The 23,880-nt window shown below is 49.6% G+C and overlaps 1 protein-coding gene across 4 annotated transcripts in view; it reads left to right on the forward strand.

Moving 5' to 3' along the window:
• The window catches only part of LOC119977259 (arf-GAP with Rho-GAP domain, ANK repeat and PH domain-containing protein 1), a 259,394-nt gene that overhangs the window by 170,911 nt on the left and 64,603 nt on the right, over positions 1–23,880 (forward strand). For all 4 annotated transcript variants that reach the window (XM_038817991.1, XM_038817990.1, XM_038817993.1 and 1 more), the window contains 7 exons: positions 3,953–4,135; positions 12,002–12,176; positions 15,030–15,161; positions 16,439–16,574; positions 17,665–17,767; positions 18,987–19,179; positions 20,954–20,999. In XM_038817991.1, coding sequence (XP_038673919.1) covers positions 3,953–4,135; positions 12,002–12,176; positions 15,030–15,161; positions 16,439–16,574; positions 17,665–17,767; positions 18,987–19,179; positions 20,954–20,999 — 968 coding nt within the window. The remainder of the gene's footprint in view (positions 1–3,952; positions 4,136–12,001; positions 12,177–15,029; positions 15,162–16,438; positions 16,575–17,664; positions 17,768–18,986; positions 19,180–20,953; positions 21,000–23,880) is intronic.

Consider the following 23,880-nt stretch of genomic DNA (forward strand, 5'->3'; position numbering starts at 1 on the left):
GATTTTAATTTCCCCCATATCGACTGGGTGTCCCTTAGTGCCAGAGGTTCGGATGGAGAGCAATTTGTTCGGTGTGTCCAAGAGGGTGTTTGAAACATTAAAGTTGATAGCCCAACCAAGGAGGGAGCCTTACTGGATCTAGTATTGGGGAATGAGCCCGGCCAGGTGACCAAAGTTTCAGGCGGCGAACATTTTGGGAATAGTGATCATAATTCCATAAATTTTCGGATGCTCATGGATAAGGACAAGAATGGTCCTTGAGTGAGGGTGCCAAATTAGGGGAAAGCTCACTACAACAGAATTCGGCAAGAGCTGGAGAACGTGGATTGGGAGCGGCTGTTTGAAGGTAAATCCACATTCGTTATAGAACATAGAACATAGAAAAATACAGCACAGAACAGGCCCTTCGGTCCACGATGTTGTGCCGAACTTTTGTCCTAGATTAATCGTTGGGTTACGGGTATAGGGTGGATACGTAGGTTAGAGTAGGGTGATCATGGCTCGGCACAACATTGAGGGCTGAAGGGCCTGTTCTGTGCTGTACTGTTCTATGTTCTATGTTCTATGTACCCCATCATTCTACTGTAATCCATGTACCTATCCAATAGCCGCTTGAAGGTCCCTAACGTTTCCAACTCAACTACTTCCACAGGCAGTGCATTCCATGCCCCCACTACTCTCTGGGTAAAGAACCTACCTCTGACATCCCCCCTATATCTTCCACCATTCACCTTGAATTTAAGTCCCCGGGTTATGTGGGATTCTTTTAAAGACCAGTGGATTAGGGTGCAGGACAGGTATGTCTCTGTGAAAATGAAGGACAGAAACAGCAGGATTAGGGAACCATGGATGACAGAGGAAATTGTGAGACTAGTCAAAAAGAAAACGGAAACCTACACGAGGTCTAGGCAACTAAAAACAGACCAAGCTTTTGAAGAATATAGGGATGGTAGGAAAACACTCAAAACGAGGGCTGAAAGGGGCCATGAAATGTCACTGGCAAATAGGGTCAAGGAAAATCCCAAGACCGTTTATACATATATAAGGAGCAAGAGGGTAGCTAGGGAAAGAATAGGCCCACTCAAGGACAAAGGAGGGACGTTATGTGTGGAGTCCGAGGAAGTGGGTGAGATCCTTAATGAGTACTTTGCATCAGTAATCAACAAGGAGAGGGACATGATGGATATTGAGGCTAAGTATGACTGTGAATACACTAGGACAGTCAGCATAATGAAGGAGCAAGTGCTGGATATCTTAAAATGCATTAAGGTAGACAAGTCCCCTGGGCCAGATGGGATGTATCCCAGGTTACTGTGGGAGGCAAGAGAGGAAATAGCTGGGGCCTTAACAGATATCTTTGCATCATCCTTGACCACAGGCGAGGTTCCAGAGGACTGGAGAATATTGAATGTTGTCCCTTTGTTTAAGAAGGGAAGCAGGGATAATCCAGGTAATTATAGGCCGGTGAGCCTGACGTCAATGGTGGGGAAGCTGTTGGGGAAGATACTGAGGGACAGGATTTATTCACATTTGGAAGCGAATGGACTTGTTAGTGACGGGCAACATGGTTTTGTGCGGGGAAGGTCATGTCAAACCAACTTGATAGAGTTTTTTGAGGAGGTGACAAAATTAATTGATGAGGGAAAGGCTGTGGATGACGTCAACATGGACTTTAGTAAGGCGTTTGACAAGGCAGACTGGTACAAAAGGTAAAGTTGCATGGGATTTGGGGTGTGCTAGCTCGATGGATAAAGAACAGGCTTGGCAACAGGAGACAGAGAGTAACAGTGGAAGGGAGTTTTTCAGAATGGAGATCTATAACTGGTGGTGTTCCACAGGGATCAGTGCTGGGACCTCTGTTGTTTGTAATATATAGAAATGATCTGGAGGAAAATGTAGATGGTCTGATTAGCAAGTTTTCAGATGACACTATCGGTAGAGTTGTAGATAGTGAATGGGACTGTCAGAGAATATAGATATTGGAGAGTTAGGTAGAGAAATTGCAGCTAGAATTCAATCCAGAAAAATATGAGGTGATGCATTCTGGAAGATCAAATTCAGGTGTGAATTATACTGTAAATGGCAGAACCCTTATGAGCATTGACAGACGGAGCGATCTGGGCGGCCAGGTAAAGAAGGCACACGGCATGCTTGCATTTTCAGCTGCGGAATTGAGTACAAGAGTTGGCAGGTCATGCTGCAGTTGTATAAAACTTTAGTTTGGCCACATTTGGAAGAATGCGTGTAGTACCAGAAGGACATGGATGCTTTAGAGAGGGCAAAGAAGGTTCACCAGCATGTTAGCTGTGAGGAGAGGTTGAATAAACTCGGATTGTTTTCATTGGAAAGCTGGAGGCTGAGGGGAGACCTGATTGAGGTCGACAAGATTACGAGAGATACAGTCAGGGTGAATAGTCAGAAGCTTTTTCCCAGCGTGGAAGACTTGAGAGGTGAGAGGGGGAAAGTTTAGGGGAGATGTGCGGGGAAAATGTTTCACACAGAGGGTGGTGGGTGCTTGGAACGCTTTGCCAGTGGAGGTGGTGGAGGCAACATTTAAGATGTACCTTGAAAGACATGTGAACGGGCGGGGAATGGAGAGATACAGATCGTTCGGGTCTAAATAAGGATTCTGGATCAGCGCAGGCTTGGAGGGCCGAAGGGCCTGTTCCTGTGCTGTAATGTTCTTTGTTCTTTGATGTGACCGCTGCCATATGAAAGCAGGCTCTTTTTGACTTTAATATCCTGGATATTTTGTTTCTCATAAATAAACAGCAGCTTCCGTGTGCATGTGTACATGTGCGTGTGTGTCCATGTGCATGTGTGTCCATGTGCATGTGTGTCCATGTGCATGTGTGTCCATGTGTGTGTGTCCATGTGCGTGTGTGTCCATGTGCGCGTGTGTGTGTCCATGTGCGTGTGTGTCCATGTGCGAGTGTCCATATGTGTGTGTCCGTGTGTGTGTAGGTATGTGTACATGTGTTCGTATGTGTGTGTGTTCTTATGTGCTGTGTGTGTGTGTGTGTCCGTGTGTGAGCGTATGTGTGTCTCCGTGCATTCCTGTCCGTGTTTGAGTGGCTGTGCATACCTGTTCGTGTCTGTGCATATGTGTTTGTGCATCCACTTGTGTCCGTGGGTGTGTCCATGCAAACGTGTTCATGTGTGTGTGTCAGGGTGTGTGTGTTCATCCATGTGTGTTTGTGTCCGTGGTTGTGTATTCGTATGTGTATGTGTTCATGTTGTGTGTCTGTGTGTGTGTCCATAGTGTGTGTGTGTTTGTAAGCGTGTATCTGTATGTATGTGTCCATGTGTGTGTGTGAGTTTGTATGTGTGTCTGTGTGCATTTGTGTGTGTGTGTGTAGGTGCATACCTCTTCGTGTGTGTGTATCCGTGTGTGTGTCCATGTATGTGTTCGTATGTGTATGTGTCCATGTAGTGTGTCCATATTTGTGTCTGTCCGTATGTGCGTAAGTGTGCATGTCCGTAGTGTCCGTAGTGTGTGCGTTCGTATGTGTCCATGTGCCCATGCCCATTTGTGTGTGTCCGTGCATACCTCTTCATGTGTGTGTGTGTGTATCCGTGTGTATCCGTGTGTGTGTGTGTGTGTCCTTGTGTGTGTGTATCTGTGTGTGTGTGTGTGTATCTGTGTATCCATGTGTGTGTGTGTCCGTGTGTATCCCTGTGTGTCTGTGTCCTTGTGTGTGTGTCTGTGTCCTTGTGTGTGTGTGTATCTGTGTGTGTGTGTGTGTATGTGTCCGTGTGTGTGTGTGTGGTGTCCAGTGTGATTTGCCAGGTTTTCATTGTGAGTGAGTGTGTCTCAGTGATCACATTAAATTTCAGGAACGTGTGATTTGGGAACGTTTCAGAGTTGTTACGGATGGCCTGAGCTGACCGCGGGGTTTTGAGTTTGGATCATTGGCATTGACTCTGTACCATTGTGTCCGTCCTTTCCCAGATGTTTCAGTGGATCAATAATTGGAAAGCTAACCAGTTCTGGGCAGCCAACGTGCCACCGAGTGAGGCCATCAATGAAGCCAGCAGCAGCCAGGAGCGCAAACGCTTCATCAGTGCCAAATTCAGGGAGGGCAAATATCGCAAATACCACTTACTGTTCGGTAATCAGGAGGAGCTGAATAAGGTAAGGAATGGGTGAAAACATTTTGCAGCTTATCGAGGGGAACTCCGATTCGACCTGACCAGCTGAATGGGGAAAGGACTCTCGGGACCCACCCAAACCACCCTCCTGTCTCAAGATTAGTGATGGGGGGGGGGGACGGAACGGTGGTGCAGTGGTTAGCACTGCGGCCTCACATCGCCGAGGTCTCAGGTTCGATCCTGGCTCTGGGTCACTGTCCGTGTGGAGTTTGCACATTCTCTCCGTGGGTTTCGCCCCCACAACCCAAAGACGTGCAGGGTAGGTGGATTGGCCAGGCTAAATTGCCCCTTAATTCTAAAAAATGAATTGGGTACTCTAAATTTAAAAAAAAAAGATTAGTGATGGGAACCTCCCGGCTCGGAGTTGGTTGTGGATCCACTTACAGTGCGTTGGGAAGCCATTCAGCCCATTGGGTCCATGCTGTCCCTCTGTCGACCAATCCAGTCAGTCCCATTCCCCACTCTAGACCCGTAACTCTGCAGCTTTATTTCCCTCAAGCACCCATCCAATTTCCTTTGGCAATCATTCATCGTCTCCGCTTCCACCCCCCTCATATGCAGCGACTTCCCGCTCATCGCCACTCGCCTGGGAAAGGTTTCCCCTCCCATTCCCTCACCAACTCTTGTTAAATATGTCTCCCCCTGAGTCCTTCTAAAATCCGCGAATGGAAACAGATATCCTTTATTTGCCTCATCTAAAGCTGTCATTATCTCAATTGCTGATGTGTTTATTTTAATAAATTTAGAGTACCCAATTCATTTTTTCCAATTAAGGGGCAATTTAGCATGGCCAATCCCCCTACCCTGCACATCTTTGGGTTGTGGGGCGAAACCCACGCAAACACGGGGAGAATGTGCAAACTCCACACGGACAGTGACCCAGAGCTGGGATCGAACCTGGGACCTCGACACCTGATTGCTGATGTGTTGATGTACCCACTGTTCATTCCAAATTGAGAATTTAAAATTCCTGAATCAAATAGTTCCAAACGGGAAACAACGACTCTGTGTGCGGAATCTGCACGTTCTCCCCGTGTCTGCGTGGGTTTCCTCCCACAGTCCAAAGATGTGCAGGTTAGGTGGATTGGCCATGATAAATTGTCCTCAGTGTCCAAAAAGATTAGGTAGGGTTGCTGGATTGAGGGGATGGGGTGGCAATGTGGGCTTGGGTGGGGGGCTCTTTCTAGGGGCTGGTGCAGATTCGATGGGCCAAATAGTCTCCTTCTGCATTGTAAATTCTATGATTCTATGAAATGCCAACTTTGTGTGAGCCATTCTTGCACTGAGGGACTGCTGCACTGTCAGAGGGTCGGTACTGAGGGAGTGCCGCACTGTCAGAGGGTCAGTACTGAGGGAGTGCTGCACTCTCAGAGGGTCAGTACTGAGGGGGAGCCGCACTGTCAGAGGATAGTACTGAGGGAGTGCTGCACTGTCAGAGGGTCAGTACTGAGGGAGTGCTGCACTGTCAGAGGGACAGTACTGAGGGAGTGCTGCACTGTCAGAGGGTCAGTACTGAGGGAGTGCTGCACTGTCAGAGGGTCAGTACTGAGGGAGTGCTGCACTGTCAGAGAGTCAGTGCTGAGGGAGTGCCGCACTGTCAGAGGGTCGGTACTGAGGGAGTGCTGCACTGTCAGAGGGTCAGTACTGAGGGAGCGCTGCACTGTCAGAGGGTCAGTACTGAGGGAGTGCTGCACTGTCAGAGGGTCAGTACTGAGGGAGAGCTGCACTGTCAGAGGGTCAGTACTGAGGGAGCGCTACACTGTCAGAGGGTCAGTACTGAGGGAGTGCTGCACTGTCAGAGGGTCAGTACTGAGGGAGTGCTGCACCGTCAGAGGGTCAGTACTGAGGGAGTGCTGCACTGTCGGAGGGTCAGTACTGAGGGAGTGCTGCACTGTCAGAGGGTCAGTACTGAGGGAGTGCTGCACCGTCAGAGGGTCAGTACTGAGGGAGTGCTGCACTGTCGGAGGGTCAGTACTGAGGGAGTGCTGCACTGTCAGAGGGTCAGTACTGAGGGAGTGCTGCACTGTCAGAGGGTCAGTACTGAGGGAGTGCTGCACTGTCAGAGGGTCAGTACTGAGGGAGTGCTGCACTGTCAGAGGGACAGTACTGAGGGAGTGCTGCACTGTCAGAGGGTCAGTACTGAGGGAGTGCTGCACTGTCAGAGGGTCAGTACTGAGGGAGTGCCGCACTGTCAGAGGGTCAGTACTGGGGGAGTGCTGCACTGTCAGAGGGTCAGTACTGAGGGAGTGCTGCACTGTCAGAGGGTTGGTACTGAGGGAGTGCCGCACTGTCAGAGGGTCAGTACTGAGGGAGTGCTGCACTGTCAGAGGGTCAGTACTGAGGGAGTGCTGCACTGTCAGAGGGTCAGTACTGAGGGAGTGCTGCACTGTCAGAGGGTCAGTACTGAGGGAGTGCCGCACTGTCAGAGTGTCAGTACTGAGGGAGTGCCGCACTGTCAGAGGGTCAGTACTGAGGGAGTGCTGCACTCTCAGAGGGTCAGTACTGAGGGAGTGCTGCACTGTCAGAGGGTCAGTACTGAGGGAGTGCCGCACTGTCAGAGGGTCAGTACTGAGGGAGTGCTGCACTGTCAGAGGGTCAGTACTGAGGGAGTGCTGCACTGTCAGAGGGTCAGTACTGAGGGAGTGCCGCACTGTCAGAGTGTCAGTACTGAGGGAGTGCCGCACTGTCAGAGGGTCAGTACTGAGGGAGTGCTGCACTCTCAGAGGGTCAGTACTGAGGGAGTGCTGCACTGTCAGAGGGTCAGTACTGAGGGAGTGCCGCACTGTCAGAGGGTCAGTACTGAGGGAGTGCTGCACTGTCAGAGGGTCAGTACTGAGGGAGTGCTGCACTGTCAGAGGGTCAGTACTGAGGGAGTGCCGCACTGTCAGAGGGTCAGTACTGAGGGAGTGCCGCACTGTCAGAGGGTCAGTACTGAGGGAGTGCAGCACTGTCAGAGGGTCAGTACTGAGGGAGTGCCGCACTGTCAGAGGGTCAGTACTGAGGGAGTGCCGCACTGTCAGAGGGTCAGTACTGAGGGAGTGCTGCACTGTCAGAGGGTCAGTACTGAGGGAGTGCTGCACTGTCAGAGGGTCAGTACTGAGGGAGTGCCGCACTGTCAGAGGGTCAGTACTGAGGGAGTGCTGCACTGTCAGAGGGTCGGTACTGAGGGAGTGCCGCACTGTCAGAGGGTCAGTACTGAGGGAGTGCCGCACTGTCAGAGGGTCAGTACTGAGGGAGTGCCGCACTGTCAGAGGGTCAGTACTGAGGGAGTGCCGCACTGTCAGAGGGTCAGTACTGAGGGAGTGCTGCACTGTTGGAGGATCGGTACTAACGGAATGTACTCACTGATGAAAATGCTGCTTGAATACGTCAGTCGTCGGAAGCTGTTTAAAGCAGTGGTTTTGAAATCCTGTGGGCTTCCCCCCCCCCCCCCCCCCGTTCTTGTGTCAAAGCTGCTTCCCGTCGATCCACTCAATCCTTCAATACGTTTAGTGATATGAAACCTGGCTGGGTGGAGCAAGCTAAGATCCAGATGTGGCTCTGACCTCGTTGAATGGCAGTGCAGACTTGAGGGACAAATGGCCTCATTTGAAAATGAAATGAAAATCGCTTATTGTCACGAGTAGACTTCAATGAAGTTACTGTGAAAAGCCCCTAGTCGCCACATTCCAGCACCTGTTCGGGGAGGCTGCTACGGGAATCCAACCGTGCTGCTGGCCTGCTTGGTTTGCTTTCAAAGCCAGCGATTTAGCCCAGTGAGCTAAACAGCCCCAGCTTTTGTTACTCTCTCACTGTAGTCCCTCTCTCAGAATGTGTCCCAATTAGAAACTTCCCTTTTTACAAGAGGAATAATAAGGTCTGATTTTGTCCCGTGCAATTTCCTGTTTTTTTTTCGAGAAGTATTTTAAGGGAAGGTTGTAAAGGCAAACCAGGGAACTGTCGGTCAGTGAGTCTCACGCCAGTGGTTGGGAAACTGCTGGAGAAGATTCTGAAGGAGAGAATCTATGACCACTTGGAGAGGCAGGGTTTGATCAGGAATCGTCAGCATGGCTTTGTCAGAGGGAGGTCATGCCTAACAATTTTGATTATACTTTTTGAGCACGTCACCCAGATGGGAGACTTATGAGGAAGACAAATGCACATAGGACACAGGGGAACTTGATAGGGTGGATTCATAATTGGATTAGCGGTAGGGGACAGAAGGGTGATGACAGACGGCTGTTTAGTGACTGGAAGCCAGTGTCCAGTGGGGTACCACAGGGATCTGTGCTGGGTCCCCTACTGTTTGTCATTTAGGTGTCTTAGGTTACAGGACGATATAAACGGGATGGTCAAATTGGCAGAAACGTGGCAGATGGAATTTAACCCTGAAAAGTGTGAGGTGATAGGAAGGAGTAATGTGACAAGGTAGCACGGTGGTTAGCACAGTTGCCTCACAGCGCCAGGGCCCCAGGTTCGATTCCCGGCTTGGGTCACTGTCTGTGGGGAGTCTGCACATTCTCCCCGTGTCTGCGTGGGTTTCCTCCGGGTGCTCCGGTTTCCTCCCACAGTCCCGAAAGACGTGCTGTTGGGTGAATTGGACATTCTGAATTCTCCCTCTGTGTACCCGAACAGGCGCCGGAATGTGGCGACTAGGGGCTTTTCACAGTAACTTCATTGCAGTGTTAATGTCAGCCTACTTGTGACAATAAAGATTATAATTAAATGGCCTGACATTGGAAAGTTCCGAGGAACAAAGGGACATTGGCGTGTTTGTCCATAGATCTCTGAAGGTAGAAGGGCAGGTTAATAGGGTGGTGAAAAAGGCAAATGGGCCCTTGCCTTTATCAATCAGGGTATAGATTACCAATGCAGGGAGGTCATGTTGGAGTTATATTGAACTTTGGTGAGGCCACAGCTGGAGTACTGTGTGTAGTTCTGGTCGCCACACTATAGGAAGGATGTGATTGTACTGGAGGGGGTGCAGAGGAGATTCACCAGGATGTTGCCTGGAGCAGAGAAGGCTGAGGGACGACCTGATCGAGGTGGACAAGATTATGAGGGGCATGGACAGGGTGGATAGGGAGCAGCTGTACCCCTTAGTTGAAAGGGTTGGTTAGGTGGGGAACACAAGTTCAATAATAATAATAATCTTTATTATTGTGGGAGGTTTGGGGGGAACTTGAGGAAAACCCTTTTTACCCAGAGGGGTGGTGAGGGTCTGGAACGCACGGCCTGGGAGGGTGGTCGAATGTGAATGATTCCAATCTCAGTGTTTTATACCCCACTGAGCCCAGAAGCAGGCCATTCAGTCCAGCTGGCCCACATGGCTTATTTAAATATGCTGACGTGCGAGATCGAAATTGTGACGTCCCGCGGGATTTGGTTGAATCACGGGAGACAGCTCAACCTTCACGAATCACTCGAGAGGCCTCTCCCAAGATTCGACAGGCTCGCCCCGCCCCCAAGTCACGCGTGACGAGGCCGATAAATCGCGGCTATAGGATCCTGAGGGGTATTGACAGAGTGGACGCGGAGAGGATGTTTCCTCTTGTGGGAGAATCGAGAACGAGGGGGGGTCACTGTTTAAAAATAAGTGGTTTGAGACAGAGGTGAGGAGAGATTTTCTGTCCGGAGGGTGATGGGTTGAGGGAACTCCCTTCCTCTAATGGCAGTGGAAGCAGAATCTTTGATTATTTTGAAGGCAGAGCTGAATAGATTTTTGATTAACAAGGGGGTGAAAGGTCATCGGGAATAGGCAGAAATTTGGGGTTGAGGTTACAATCACATCAGCCGTAATCTTATGGAATGCCGGAGACTCAAGGGGCCAACTCCTCCTATGTTTTTAGGTAAAAGATTCCATGACACTTTGCCAAAGAAGAACCAGTGAATTCTCCCTCGCGTCCCGGTCAATATTTATCCCTCAGTCAACGTCACAACAGGCGATCCGATGATTATCGCATTGCTGCTTGTGAGATCTGCCAGGTCTCCTGCTTTACAATGACAGTGACTGCACTTCATAGAAAGCCCTGGGAGAGAGGGAGAGCGTGAGGGACTCCTGAGGCTAGTCAGAGAAACCTGAGGGAACGTGGGGAATTTGCGATATCCTGGGAATATTCATAGATACATAGAAGATAGGAGCAGGAGGAGGCCTTTTGGCCCTTCGAGCCTGCTCCGCCATTTGTCACGATCGTGGCTGATCATCCAACTCGATAGCCTAATCCTGCTTTCTCCCCATAGCCTTTGATCCCATTCTCCCCAAGTGCTATATCCAGCCGCATCTTGAATATATTCAATGTTTTAGCATCAACTACTTCCTGTGGTAATGAATTCCACAGGCTCACCACTCTTTGGGTGAAGAAATGTCTCCTCATCTCTGTCCTAAATGGTCTACCCCATATCCTCAGACTGTGACCCCTGGTTCTGGACACACCCATCATTGGTAACATCTTCCCTGCATCTACCCTGTCTAGTCCTGTTAAAATTTTATAAGTCTCTATGAGATTCCCCCCTCATTCTTCTGAACTCCAGCGAGAACAATCCCAACCTAGTCAATCTCTCCTCATATGACAGTCCCGCCATCCCTGGAATCGGTCTGGTAAACCTAGAGGAAGCGAGAAGCACAGCAGGACACAGAATTGGAGGCGGCAGGTGTTAATTGGCCAAATAGTTCACAGATAACCAATATATTGCAGGCCAGCATTGAGGAAACCGCTTTGTTTTAAAATAGAATCCAATCATTTCTCTTTTTTGTCTGTTTATTACAATATAATTTCCTGTTTTTAAAAAAAAATTAAACGCCCACATTTCCTTTTTCCTATCCCCTTGCGTAACACGAGCACTTTATTCCACAAACCTTTTGCTGACGATACAGTGGGGGTGAGATTGTGATGAAGGACTCGCAGTTTAATCCGTGGAGCACAACTGGCTCTGAAGTAGGAAGCGAAGGCTGGCTGGTTACGGAGTTGCCAACTCTTTCAGGATTGTCCAGAACTCCCCAGGGGTTGAAGCTTAATGCTCAAGACATTGGTTAACATTTTAATTGTCTTTCAATGCTTCTGTTTGAAATCTTGGAGATTGATCAAAGGGACTGTTTGACTGACTCTCAAGAATCACGCAACCTGGCAAAGGTGAGCCTGTTTGCTCGCCGATTGGGGCGACACGGTGGCACAGTGGTTAGCACTGCTACCTCACAGCGCCAGGGACCCGGGTTTGATTCATTCCTCGGGTCACTGTCCGTGTGGAGTTTGCACATTCTCCCCATGTCTGCGTGGGTTTCACCCCACAGTCCAAAGAAATGCAGATTAGGTGGATCGGCTGTGCTAAATTGCCCCTTAGTGTCCAAAGGGATTAGACAGTGACACGGGGATAGGGTAGTGGAGTGGGCCTAGGTGGGGTGCTCTTTTGGAAGGTTGGTGCAGACTCGATGGGCTGAATGGTCTCCTGGGGTTGGTTTAGCTCGCTGCGCTAAATCGCTGGCTTTTAAAGCAGACCAAGCAGGCCAGCAGCACGGTTCAATTCCCGTACCAGCCTCCCCGGACAGGCGCCGGAATGTGGCGACTAGCGGCTTTTCACAGTAACTTCATTTGAAGCCTACTCGTGATAATAAGTGATTTTCATTTTCATTTCATTTCTGCGCTGTACGGATTTTATGGATCGATGGATTGGGCAACGGGAAGACAATTGACGGATCAACGTGTGGGATTGGGGAAAACAACTGGAGGTCATGTGATGACCCCTCCAGATGTATGTGTAGTTGGATTTGGTGACTGTGCTGTGTGTTGGTTTGAATGGGGCTGACGGTGAGGGGGCCCGGCATTGTTTGATGCACCAAGTTCTGCCGTAAAGGAATTTTTGTTTATTTTTCTAGGCACTGTGCGCGGCTGTGGTCACCAGCGATCTGGAGGAGACCATGTCTCTGGTGTTCTGCGGGGCTGACGTGAGCTGCTCGTCCGGTGACCCTGATCTGCCGTCTCCTGTCGACCTCGCTCAGCAAGCGGGCCAGAGTCTCCAAGTGGAGTTCCTCACCCAAAACAAGAACTCAGGTGAGCCCAAAGCCCCCTCAGGCCTCCCCTCCAGCAGGCCCACTCTGCTTTTCTCAGCCTGTTCAATCTTTCCCCACAAGTATAACCTCTCGATTCTCGTCTCGACCTTGGAAATCTTTTTTTTGTCCCTTTCTCGTGTCTCTACATCATGTTTATAATACGGAGACCAGCAGTGCACAAAGGCGTTTTCTAACCAACGAAAATTATTGTAATTTAACATAATTGGAGATAATTTTAAGGCAATTGGCAACAGGGAAGTGAGGAGAAATTTTTTTTTTAAACACAGGTTGTTATGGCCTAAAAGCTGGTGGAATTTCAGTAGGAACTTTCAAAAGTGAATTGGGCAAATGGTTGAGGGAGTAAGGCTGCAGTGCTATGAGGAAAGGGCAGGGGGGAGTGGGACTAACTGGGATAGCTCTTTCTGGGCCAGCACGGGGATGATGGGCCGAATGGCCATCATTCTTCCACAGTTCGCTTGATACCACCTTGGTTTTAAGTTTATATGTTGCTACATGTACGCTATGTCTCGTAGGAGGTTATGTTGAGCTTCAGTTCAGCCTCAGCTGGAGTATGGGTGGCACAGAAGCACAGTGGCTAGCACTGTGGCTTCACAGCGCCAGGGTCCCAGCTTCGATTCCCCACTGGGTTACAGTGTGTGCTGAGTCTGCACGTGCTGCCCTTGTCTGCGTGGGTTTCCTCCGGGTGCTCCGGTTTCCTCCCACAGTCCAACGACGTGTAGGTTAGGCGGATTGGCCGTGCTACATTGCCCTGAGTGTCCAAAAAAAAGGTTAGGAGGGGTTATTGGGTTACGGGGATAGGGTGGAAGAGTGGGCTTAAGTAGATCAGTGCAGACTCGATGGGCCGAATGGCTGCCTCCTGCACTGTATGTTCTATGTTCCAGTGGGTAGCACTGTTGCTTCACAGCGTCAGGGTCCCAGGTTCGATTCCCGGCTTGGGTCACTGTCTGTGCGGGGTCTGCACGTTCTCCCGTGTCTGCGTGGGTTTCCTCCAGGTGCTCCGGTTTCCTCCCACAAGTCCTGAATGACGTGCTGTCAGGTGAATTGGACGTTCTGAATTCTCCCTCTGTGTACCCGAACAGGCGCCGGAGTGTGGCGACTCGGCGCTTTTCAGAGTAACTTAATTGCAGCGTTAATGTGAGTCTACTTGTGACAATAATAAAGATTATTATTGAATCCAGTTCTGGGCCCCACACTTCAGGAAAGGTGCAAAGACATCAGGGAGGGTGCAGAAAAGATTTGTGAGAATGGTTGCAGGGAGTAGGAGGCTGAGAGTGGATTTGATAGCAGCCTTCAAAACCTGAGGGGTCGAGACAGCTTGGGTCGGGGGATCAAGAGGGCACGGATTTAAAATAATTGTCACAATTATTTTAGTGGCAGGAGCCAAAATGTCTCCACACTGCTGGAGTACTGTCTGTGAGTGTGGTGGAGGCAGATTCACACAGCGAGTGGTTAGGATGTAGAATGTACTGTCTGTGAGTGTGGTGGAGGCAGATTCACACAGCGAGTGGTTAGGATCTGGAATGTACTGTCTGTGAGTGTGGTGGAGACAGATTCACAGCGAGTGGTTAGGATCCGGAATGTACTGTCTGTGAGTGTGGTGGAGGCAGATTCACACAGCGAGTGGTTAGGATCTGGAATGTACTGTCTGTGAGTGTGGTGGAGACAGATTCACACAGCAAGTGGTTAGGATCTGGAATGTACTGTCTGCGAGTGTGGTGTCTGGAATGTACTGTCTGTGAGTGTGGTGGAGACAGATTCACACAGCGAGTGGTTAGGATCTGGAATGTACTGTCTGTGAGTGTGGTGGAGGCAGATTCACACAGCGAGTGGTTAGGATCTGGAATGTACTGTCTGTGAGTGTGGTGGAGGCAGATTCACACAGCGAGTGGTTAGGATCTGGAATGTACTGTCTGTGAGTGTGGTGGAGGCAGATTCACACAGCGAGTGGTTAGGATCTGGAATGTACTGTCTGTGAGTGTGGTGGAGGCAGATTCACACAGCGAGTGGTTAGGATCTGGAATGTACTGTCTGTGAGTGTGGTGGAGACAGGTTTACACAGCGAGTGGTTAGGATCTGGAATGTACTGTCTGTGAGTGTGGTGGAGGCAGATTCACACAGCGAGTGGTTAGGATCTGGAATGTACTGTCTGTGAGTGTGGTGGAGGCAGATTCACACAGCGAGTGGTGAGGGTCTGGAATGCACTGTCTGTGAATGAGGTGGGGACAGATTCACACAGCGAGTGGTTAGGATCTGGAATATACTGTCTGTGAGTGTGGTGGAGGTAGATTCACACAGCGAGTGGTGAGGGTCTGGAATGCACTGTCTGTGAGTGTGGTGGAGACAGATTCACATAGCGAGTGGTGAGGGTCTGGAATGTACTGTCTGTGAGTGTGGTGGAGGCAGATTCACACAGCGAGTGGTGAGGGTCTGGAACGTACTGTCTGTGAGTGTGGTGGAGGAAGGGTGAATTGTAGCATTCTAAAGGGAATTGGAGTGTTGTAATTGGAGTGTTGTCTGAAAAGGAAGATTGTGCAGGGTTACAGGGAAATGGTGGATAGGAAAGACCCCCAACGGGTTGGTGACTGCCAATTGGTCAATGGTTTGCAAATAACCTCTGTCCTTATATGCCCCCGACCAACATCACCAAAACACATTATCTTGTAATTTTCCATTGCTGTTTGTGGGATCTTGCTGTTCTCATGTTGGCTGCTGTGTTGTTTGCTTTATGGCGGTCACTGCATTACAGAATGGGAAGCAAAGCAATATGGGATGTGTTGAGATGGCTCAGGACGTGATATTAATGTGAATTCCTTCTCCTTTGATTCCACTGCAGAGGCTCCACGTTTGGATCTGGGCCATTTCGACAAGCATTATTACGTGGCCCCTCAGTCCATCACTCACAATGGCTTCCTCTACAAGACAGCATCCATGGGCAAACCAATCACAGAGAAGAAGTCCAAAGAAGGTACGACTTGTGAGATTCGTTCATTACCCGGGTCCCTGATGGAAAGGCTCCCTCTTTCAAATGGGTCATAGAATCACAGACTTTACAGTGCAGGAGGAGGCCATTCGGCCCATCGAGTCTGCATTGGCCCTCAGAAAGAGAACCCCACTTAAGCCCACACTTCCAATCTATCCCCGTAACTCAGTAACCCCACCTCACCTTTTTTTGGACACTCAGGGTAATGTATCATGGCTAATCCACCTAACCTGCACATCTTTGGACTGTGGGAGGAAACCGGAGCACCCGGAGGAAACCCACGCAGACACGGGGAGAACGTGCAGACTCCGCACAAACAGTGACCCAAGCCGGGAATTGAACCTGGGTCACTGGAGCTGTGAAGCACTGTGCTGACCACTGTTCTACCGTGCTGCCCGAATGGTCCCTGACGGAGAGACTCCCCCTTCCAAAGGGGTCCCTGACGGAGAGGCTCCCCCTTCCGAAGGGGTCCCTGATGGGAGAGACTCCCTCTTTAACCGGGATCCCTGACTGAGAGACTCCCTCTTTCACAGGGGACCCTCACGGAGAGACACCCTCTTTCACAGGGGACCCTCACGGAGAGACACCCTCTTTCACAGGGGACCCTCACGGAGAGACACCCTCTTTCACAGGGGTCCCTGACGGGACAGACTCCCTCTTTCACAGGGGTCCCTGACGGGACAGACTCCCTCTTTCACAGGGGTCCCTGACGGGATAGACTCCCTCTTTCACAGGGGACCCTCACGGAGAGACACCCTCTTTAACAGGGGTCCCTGACGGAGAGACTCCCTCTTTCACAGGGGTCCCTGACGGAGAGACACCCTCTTTAACAGGGGTCCCTGACGGAGAGACTCCCTCTTTCACAGGGGTCCCTGACGGGACAGACTCCCTCTTTAACAGGGGTCCCTGACGGAGAGACACCCTCTTTCACAGGGGTCCCTGACGGAGAGACTCCCTCTTTCACAGGGGTCCCTGACGGGACAGACTCCCTCTTTAACAGGGGTCCCTGACGGAGAGACACCCTCTTTCACAGGGGTCCCTAACGGAGAGACTCCCTCTTTCACAGGGGTCCCTGACGGGACAGACTCCCTCTTTCAAAGGGGTCCCTGATGGAGGGAATCCCTCTTGGAAAGTCGTTCAGATGCAGTGGCTCCCTCCTCTAACGTGCTCCCTTTGAATGGAGATCCAGTATCGATTGTTCTTCACCTTTTACATTTCTCCAGCCGTACAGCTAAATCTGTTCCCCATTGATGTTCTGATAGAGTTCAGCAAACGATGGTGTGTCCTGGATAATGGTGTGCTCAGTTACTACGACAGTGACAGGAACTCAACACCCAATGGCACTATCGGGATGAGTGAAGTTGTGTGCCTCAGCATCAACAGTCCCGCGGCACATGGGTAGGTGGTGACGGGACTGCCCGTTCGATTGCAGAGTCCACAGTTCGCGCACTGTTGAGAAACGTTGAGCATAAAAGACAATTTGAAGAACTCTGCATTCTGTAGCACACAGCTGGGAATACTGAGGACCAAGTCATTTCTTGGTTTTGCAATTCTATGATTTGAAACATTTTTTCCCTGGGTTTTGGATATTGCTGGCCAGACCAGCATTTATAGAATGTTAGATTGTCAAACCAAAATTGTGTGACCTACAAACATGGTGGATATAGATACTTATCTGTAACATAAAAGAGTGATAGCACATTGTAAAGCAGTAATAAAATAGTTTTACATCACCAAATATTCCATCTTCCACGATTCTGGTGCCAAAACACGATGCTAAAATCACTGAAAGGAGAGATGTTGCCGAAATCTTTTGTCTCACACGCTTCAGGACAAATGCGAGGATGCCAAATTTCAAACTATCACAAGAGTATTAGGAAATCAACTCTGATTGGCTGAGGTGTTGCCATGGAGAAAGTAACGGGGAACTACAGTCTCCCCAAGTTCCCGGGTCATTCGAAAAAAGGGGATAGGCTTGAGCATATTCCTTTTGTTTGCAGAGAATGGGTCCCTGGGTTGGGGTGTGTGCCACTTCTATTCAATGTAAATGGGCCACGTTACGAGCATGACTGACCTTTTTAAATTAGCTGTTAGTGTAGCCCTTAGCGCACCCGGGATTGTTCAGCAAGTGCTGCCCAATCACACCTAACAGGAGACATTTTGTTTTGGGTTTTGGGTTGAACACGGTCTGCTCAATTGTGTGTGTCGGCAGAGCTACAATGACAGCAATGATGTCGCGGGCCGACTCAAAGATCCCACCGCTGGTCCTTTGAAGAGTAGATTTTAAGGCTGGAGAGGTTATTGTCTCCAGTAAGGGTGTTAACCCCCCCCCCTCACAGGAGCATTAACAAGAGTAGTGCAATGTGTTAGCAATCAGAGATTGTTTCTTTGCTTGAGGCAGTTCACCTTCAGTTCAGTACGTGTCATCATTCTATCGGTTGGTGATGTTTCCTGACACGCTGACGTGAATTATTTTTCTTACTTTCAGGTTTGAACACACGTTTGAGGTGTTCACGGATTCTGAACGCCTGTTTATGTTTGGGACAGACAGCGCACAGTCCAATAAAGAGTGGATCAAATCGATCGCCAAGGTAACGCCCTCGGTAACATTGCTGTGATGTAAAAGAACAAAGATTTTGCATTTCTGTAAATGCTTTTCACAAACTAAGAATGCCCCAAACTGCACACAGTAATGTTACTATTACCCAGATAGTCCTTCTTGTGTTGTTGGGTGAGAGATGAATATTGACAAGGACACTGGAGAGAAGCCGCCTGCAGCTCTCCGGAATGGTGTCATCAGATCCTTCACGTCCACCTGAGCGGTCAGACAGGGACTCGGTTTAATGGCTCATTGGAAATCGGGCTCCTCTGACAACGCAGCACTCGCTCAGTACTGCACTGGGGTATTGGCCTAGATAGACAGGCATAAACACACACACGCAAATATACACATACACACCCAAATATACGTACACATGCAAATATGTACTTGTACAAATACACACACAAGTATGCACACACAAATACACAAACAGGCATGCAAATACACATTATTAAATACACACACATGCAAATGCACAGACCTGCAAATACACACACAAATACATGCAAATGCACACACATGCGAATACACACAAAAATACACGCAAATGCACACACATGCAAATACACATGCGAATACACACATGCAAATACACACAAATACATGCAAATACAAGCACATACACATGCAAATACACAAACACAAATACACACACACATGCAAATACACACATACCCAAATACACACATGCAAATACACACACGCAAAGTATGCATGCAAATGCGCACACACAAAACACGCACGTGCAAATACAGACATGCAAATACACATACAGATGCAAATACACACACAAAAATTCACATACGCACGCAAATATACGTACACATGCAAATATATGTAGTTGTGCAAATGCACACATGTACAAATACAAACATTAATCTACACACACACATGCAAATACACACACACCTGCTCTTATACTCTGACACACTGACATGTACACACATGGATGCACATTTACCCACAGCGACATTTGCATTCAGACACATGTAGATTTGCACATGCATCCACATGCATGTGCGCCCACACACAGGAACATATACTTTACTGTAGAAGTCAGTGAAGAGCGATCAGCAACAGAATCCTTTACATTCCCCTCCCTCCCACCATTCCCTGGCCCAGGCGCATGTGGAATGTTTTGGGAATGTTGTTCCTTGTTACCGTGGATTATTGATGATCTAGCCATCACTGCCTCCTCCCCTCTGCAGTCCTTCCTTCCGGCTGGGATCGACCTCATGAACCATGATTTTGAGCGAATTGGACGCCTGCAGTATAAGGATGGACTGAACCTGGAGCTAACGAAGGTGGGCTGGTTTGCGCTGGTGACCTCCACACTTTACGCCTGGTTCCAGGATTCGGACAAGGAGGAGGCCATTAACCTCCGGAAGCTTCAAGAATTGTGTAAGGGAGGGTCTTCCTACTTCACCATGTGGTCAGCCCTCCTCCATCCACCACTTCCTCATCCCTTAACCCTTTGCCTTTCCGTTGTACACCTCACCCTGTGTACCCTTCCTGCAGTCAGTATTGGGGGGGGGGGGGGGGGGGGGGGTGGTTCTGCGGAGGAGGAGGAGGAACTTACATTACTGTAGTACCGTTCACAACCTCAGGATGTCCCCAATCTCTTTACAGCCAGTGAAGTACTTTCTGCAGCACAGTCACTGTTGTGATGGAGGAATCGCGGCAGCCAGTTTCTGCAAGATCCCATAAACATCAATGGACAAGCAGTAAATCCCACATTCACTCCCTCTCCTGGGATGGTTTTGTGTGAAGCAGTGTTTCAGCCCTGAATGGCCTCATTGTAATTTTAAGCTTATGTTTCAAGCTTTACTGGGAGATGCTGGTGTAGGGGTCGTATCACTGGGCTAGTAATCCGGAGGCCCAGGGTAGTAATCCGGAGGCCCAGGCTAGTAATCCGGAGGCCCAGGCTAGTAATCCGGAGTTCGAATCCCACTAAGGAATTTGAATGCTGTTAATAAATCTGGCATATAAAGCTAGTCTCAGCAAAGGTGGCCATAAAATTATCACCGATTGTTGTAAAAACCCCAACTGGCCGACTCATCTCCTTTAGGGAAGGAAATCTGCCATCCTTACCCGGCCTGGAGTCACATGTGGGCCAATGTGATTGACTCAAAACTGCCCTCTGAAATGGCCCAGCAAGCCCACAAGGGCAATTAGGAATGGGCATATTCCAGAGATGTTCACCTGGCACAATGGTTAGCACTGCTGCCTCACAGCGCCAGGGTCCCGGATTCGATTCCCAGCTGGGTCACTGTGCGGAGTCTGCACGTCCTCCCCGTGTGTGCGTGGGTTTCCTCCGGATGCTCCGGTTTCCTCCCACAGTCCAATGATGTGCAGGTTAGGTGGATTGGCCATGATAAATTGCACTTTTGTGCCCTGGGGTGTGCAGGTTAGGTGAGGTTATGGGGGTAGGGGAGTGGGCCTGGATGGGATGCTCTTTCAGAGGATTGATGCAGACTCGATGGGACGAATGGTCTCTATGATTCCACGGCAGGATAAATAAATAAAACTGCCCTCCTTGTAGTGGACTTCCTGTCTGAGGGAAGCACCTTTGTGTATACCTTCTCAAATCCATTTGGCATTTTAAACATCTGTGTTTGATTATCCCTTGCCTGTACCCAGTGAGTGTTGAGAATGTGGAAGTCGCTCCTACGGGAGTGGGTGAGCTGTATGGTAGAGTCACTCAAGGGGAAGTTAAATAAACACATGAGGCAGAAACAAATCCAAGGATACGACAAAGGGCCATCCAGACCAGTATGGACCAGTTGGGCCGAATGACCTGTGGCTCTGATGCAAGCCCGATTTATTTGGCAATGATAGTGAGGCTGCCCTTTGCTGGAACCTGGGATTTGAAGCCTTTGTCCGAATGTTGCAATGTAGAAAACATGGCAGCCAATTTACTGCACAGCAAGATCCCACTAACAGCCAATAGTGGCTAATAATCTGTTTATTTTAGCGATGTTGGTTAGGGATAAATATTGGCCCCAGGACACCAGAGCGAACTCCCCTGTTCTTCCAATAGTGCCCCTGGGATCTTTCAGGGCCACCTGTCAGGGCAGGCGTTTCATTGGTTTGATGAATGACGTTGTCTAAATATTAATTTGACTTGTTGAGTCGGCGTAACCGATAACAAACTGGTGCCTTTTCCATTTTCCAGCGGAACAGTCTGACCACGAGGTGCTGGTGTTGGTGGAGAAGAGGCGGTAAGAACACAAGGAATAGGAGCAGGGGCTGGCCATTCGGCCCATCAAACCTGTTCAACCGTTGAATATGATCATGGCTGACCTGAATGTGGTCTTAACTCCCCTTTTCTGTCTGTCCCCCCCCACCCCCAGCCCCCCCACCCTAACTCCTGCATCAATCAAGAATCTGTCCTTGAACATAGTCACTGACCCACAGCCCCCACTGCTGTCTGGGGGGGGGGGGGGGGGAGAATTCCAAACTCTAACGACCCTCAGAGAGAAGAAATTCCTCCTCATCTCCGTCTTAAATTGGAGACCCCTTATTCTGAAACCGTGTCCCTGAGCCTTAGATTTGTGCGGCAGGGCAGCACAGTGGTTAGCACTGTTGCTTCACAGCGCCAGGGTCCCAGGTTCGATTCCCGGCTTAGAACATAGAACATAGAACAGTACAGCACAGAACAGGCCCTTCGGCCCTCAATGTTGTGCCGAGCCATGATCACCCTACTCAAACCCACGTATCCACCCTATACCCGTAACCCAACAACACCCCCCTTAACCTTCCTTTCATTAGGACACTACGGGCAATTTTTTTAGCATGGCCAATCCACCTAACCCGCACATCTTTGGACTGTGGGAGGAAACCGGAGCACCCGGAGGAAACCCACGCACACAGGGGGAGGACGTGCAGACTCCACACAGACAGTGACCCAGCCGGGAATCGAACCTGGGACCCTGGAGCTGTGAAGCATTTATGCTAACCACCATGCTACCCTGCTGTCACTGTCTGTGCCGAGTCTGCATGTTCTCCCCGTGTCTGCGCGGGTTTCCTCCGGGTGCTCCGGTTTCATCCCACAAGTCCCGAAAGACGCGCTTGTGAGGTGAATTGGACATTCTGAATTCTCCTTCTGCGTATGTGACGACTAGGGGCTTTTCACTGTAACTTCATTGCAGTGTTAATGTAACCTACTTGACACTAATAAAGATTATTATTATTATTCCCTCAGCACCCACCCTGTGAAACCCCCTCACAATCTGGTGTTTCAATAAGATCACCTCTCATTCTCCTAAACTCCAATGGGTACAGGCCCAACCTGATAAACCTTTCCTCATTAGACAATCGCTTCACCCCAGGAATCAGCCCAGTGAACCTCCTCTGAAATTGTTGCCCGATGTGTAATTGTGCACCATTTTCCCAGCTTGGTTCCACATGTCTGGACACTCCTTATCCAATATATTACAATCTCAGACCAGGCCCCCAACATTACCTAGAATACCAGACAGAAATCCCAATATTTTAGTTTATTTGTAAGACTGGACAGAAAGAACAAAGAACAATACAGCACAGGAACAGGCCCTTCGGCCCTCCCAGCCTGTACCGGTCATGATACCAACCTTGGCCAAAACCCTCAGTGCTTCCTTGTGCCGTATCCCTCTATACCCATCCTATCCATGTGTTTGTCAAGATGCCTTTTGAACTCCCGTTAATGTATCTGCTCCACAACCTCCCCTGGCAACACATTTCAGGCACTCACCACCCTCTGTGTAAAAAAACCTGCCTCACACATCTCCCCTCGTGGGGCCTCACGGTAGCATGGTGGTTAGCATCAATGCTTCACAGCTCCAGGTTCCCAGGTTCAATTCCTGGCTGGGTCACTGTCTGTGCGGAGTCTGCGCGTCCTCCCCGTGTGTGCGTGGGTTTCCTCCGGGTGCTCCGGTTTCCTCCCATAGTCCAAAGATGTGCGGGTTAGGTGGATTGGCCATGCTAAATTGCCCGTAGTGTAAGGTTAATGGGGGGATTGTTGGGTTACGGGTATACGGGTTACGTGGGTTTAAGTGGGGTGATCATTGTTCGGCACAACATCGAGGGCCGAAGGGCCTGTTCTGTGCTGTACTGTTCTATGTTCTATGTTCTAAACTTTGCCCCAAGGACCTTAAACCCCTGGTGACTGACCCCTCCACCCTGGGAAAGAGAGCCTGCCCATCCATTCTATCCATGCCCCTCAAAATCTTGTAGACCTCTATCAGGTCGCCCCTCAACCTCCATCGTTCTAATGAAAACAGTCCGAGTCTATTCAGCCTCTCCACATAGCTAACACCCTCCAGACCAGGCAACGTCCTGGTAAACCTCCTCTGCACCCTCTCCAAAGCCTCCACTTCCTCCTGGTAGTGTGGCGACCAGAATTGTGCGCAATATTCCAAGTGCGGCCTTACCAAGGTTCTATACATCTGTAGCATGACTTGCCAGTTTTTAAAATCAATGCCCCGTCCAATGAAGGCAAGCATTCCGTCTGCTTCCTTGACGACCTTCTCCACTTGTGTTGTCCCCTTCAAAGATCTGTGGGCCTGCACGCCCAGATCTCTCTGACTCTCTATATTTCTAAGAGTTTTGCCATTTAAGGTATGTTTCCTCTCTATGTTAGACCTACCAAAATGCATTAGCTCACATTTGTCCGGATTAAACTCCATTTGCCATGAACGAATGATTCGCTCCAGAAGTGATTGCATGAAAAAATAGGGGGCGGGATTCTCCGTTTTGTCGGCCCCCGGGGGGGGGTTTCCCAACGGTTTGGGGCTGCCCCAGAATGGGAAATCCCATTGACCGGCCAGCGTAACGGGGAATCCCGCTGGCGGGTCGGGGCAGAAATGTGGCGGGGCGGAGAATCCAGCCCAGGATTTGGTTATTTTTAAAACAAAACTTTATTGTGAATACGTTATTAAACTTTTAACTTCACACCCAAAAAAGGACAGCTTACAACGGCGCCTTAAACACTACTCCTCAGTTCACAGTTAAACAAGAAAAGAAACATACAGCTCTCAATCTAACTTAAAATTGGCCTGGCATAGAGTAATACTTGCTTTACAAACCCGATTTGGGATTTGGTTAGAACCTCTGCAGACTCTG

The sequence above is a fragment of the Scyliorhinus canicula genome, chromosome 14 (assembly GCF_902713615.1).
Source record: "Scyliorhinus canicula chromosome 14, sScyCan1.1, whole genome shotgun sequence".
Classification (NCBI taxonomy): domain Eukaryota; kingdom Metazoa; phylum Chordata; class Chondrichthyes; order Carcharhiniformes; family Scyliorhinidae; genus Scyliorhinus; species Scyliorhinus canicula.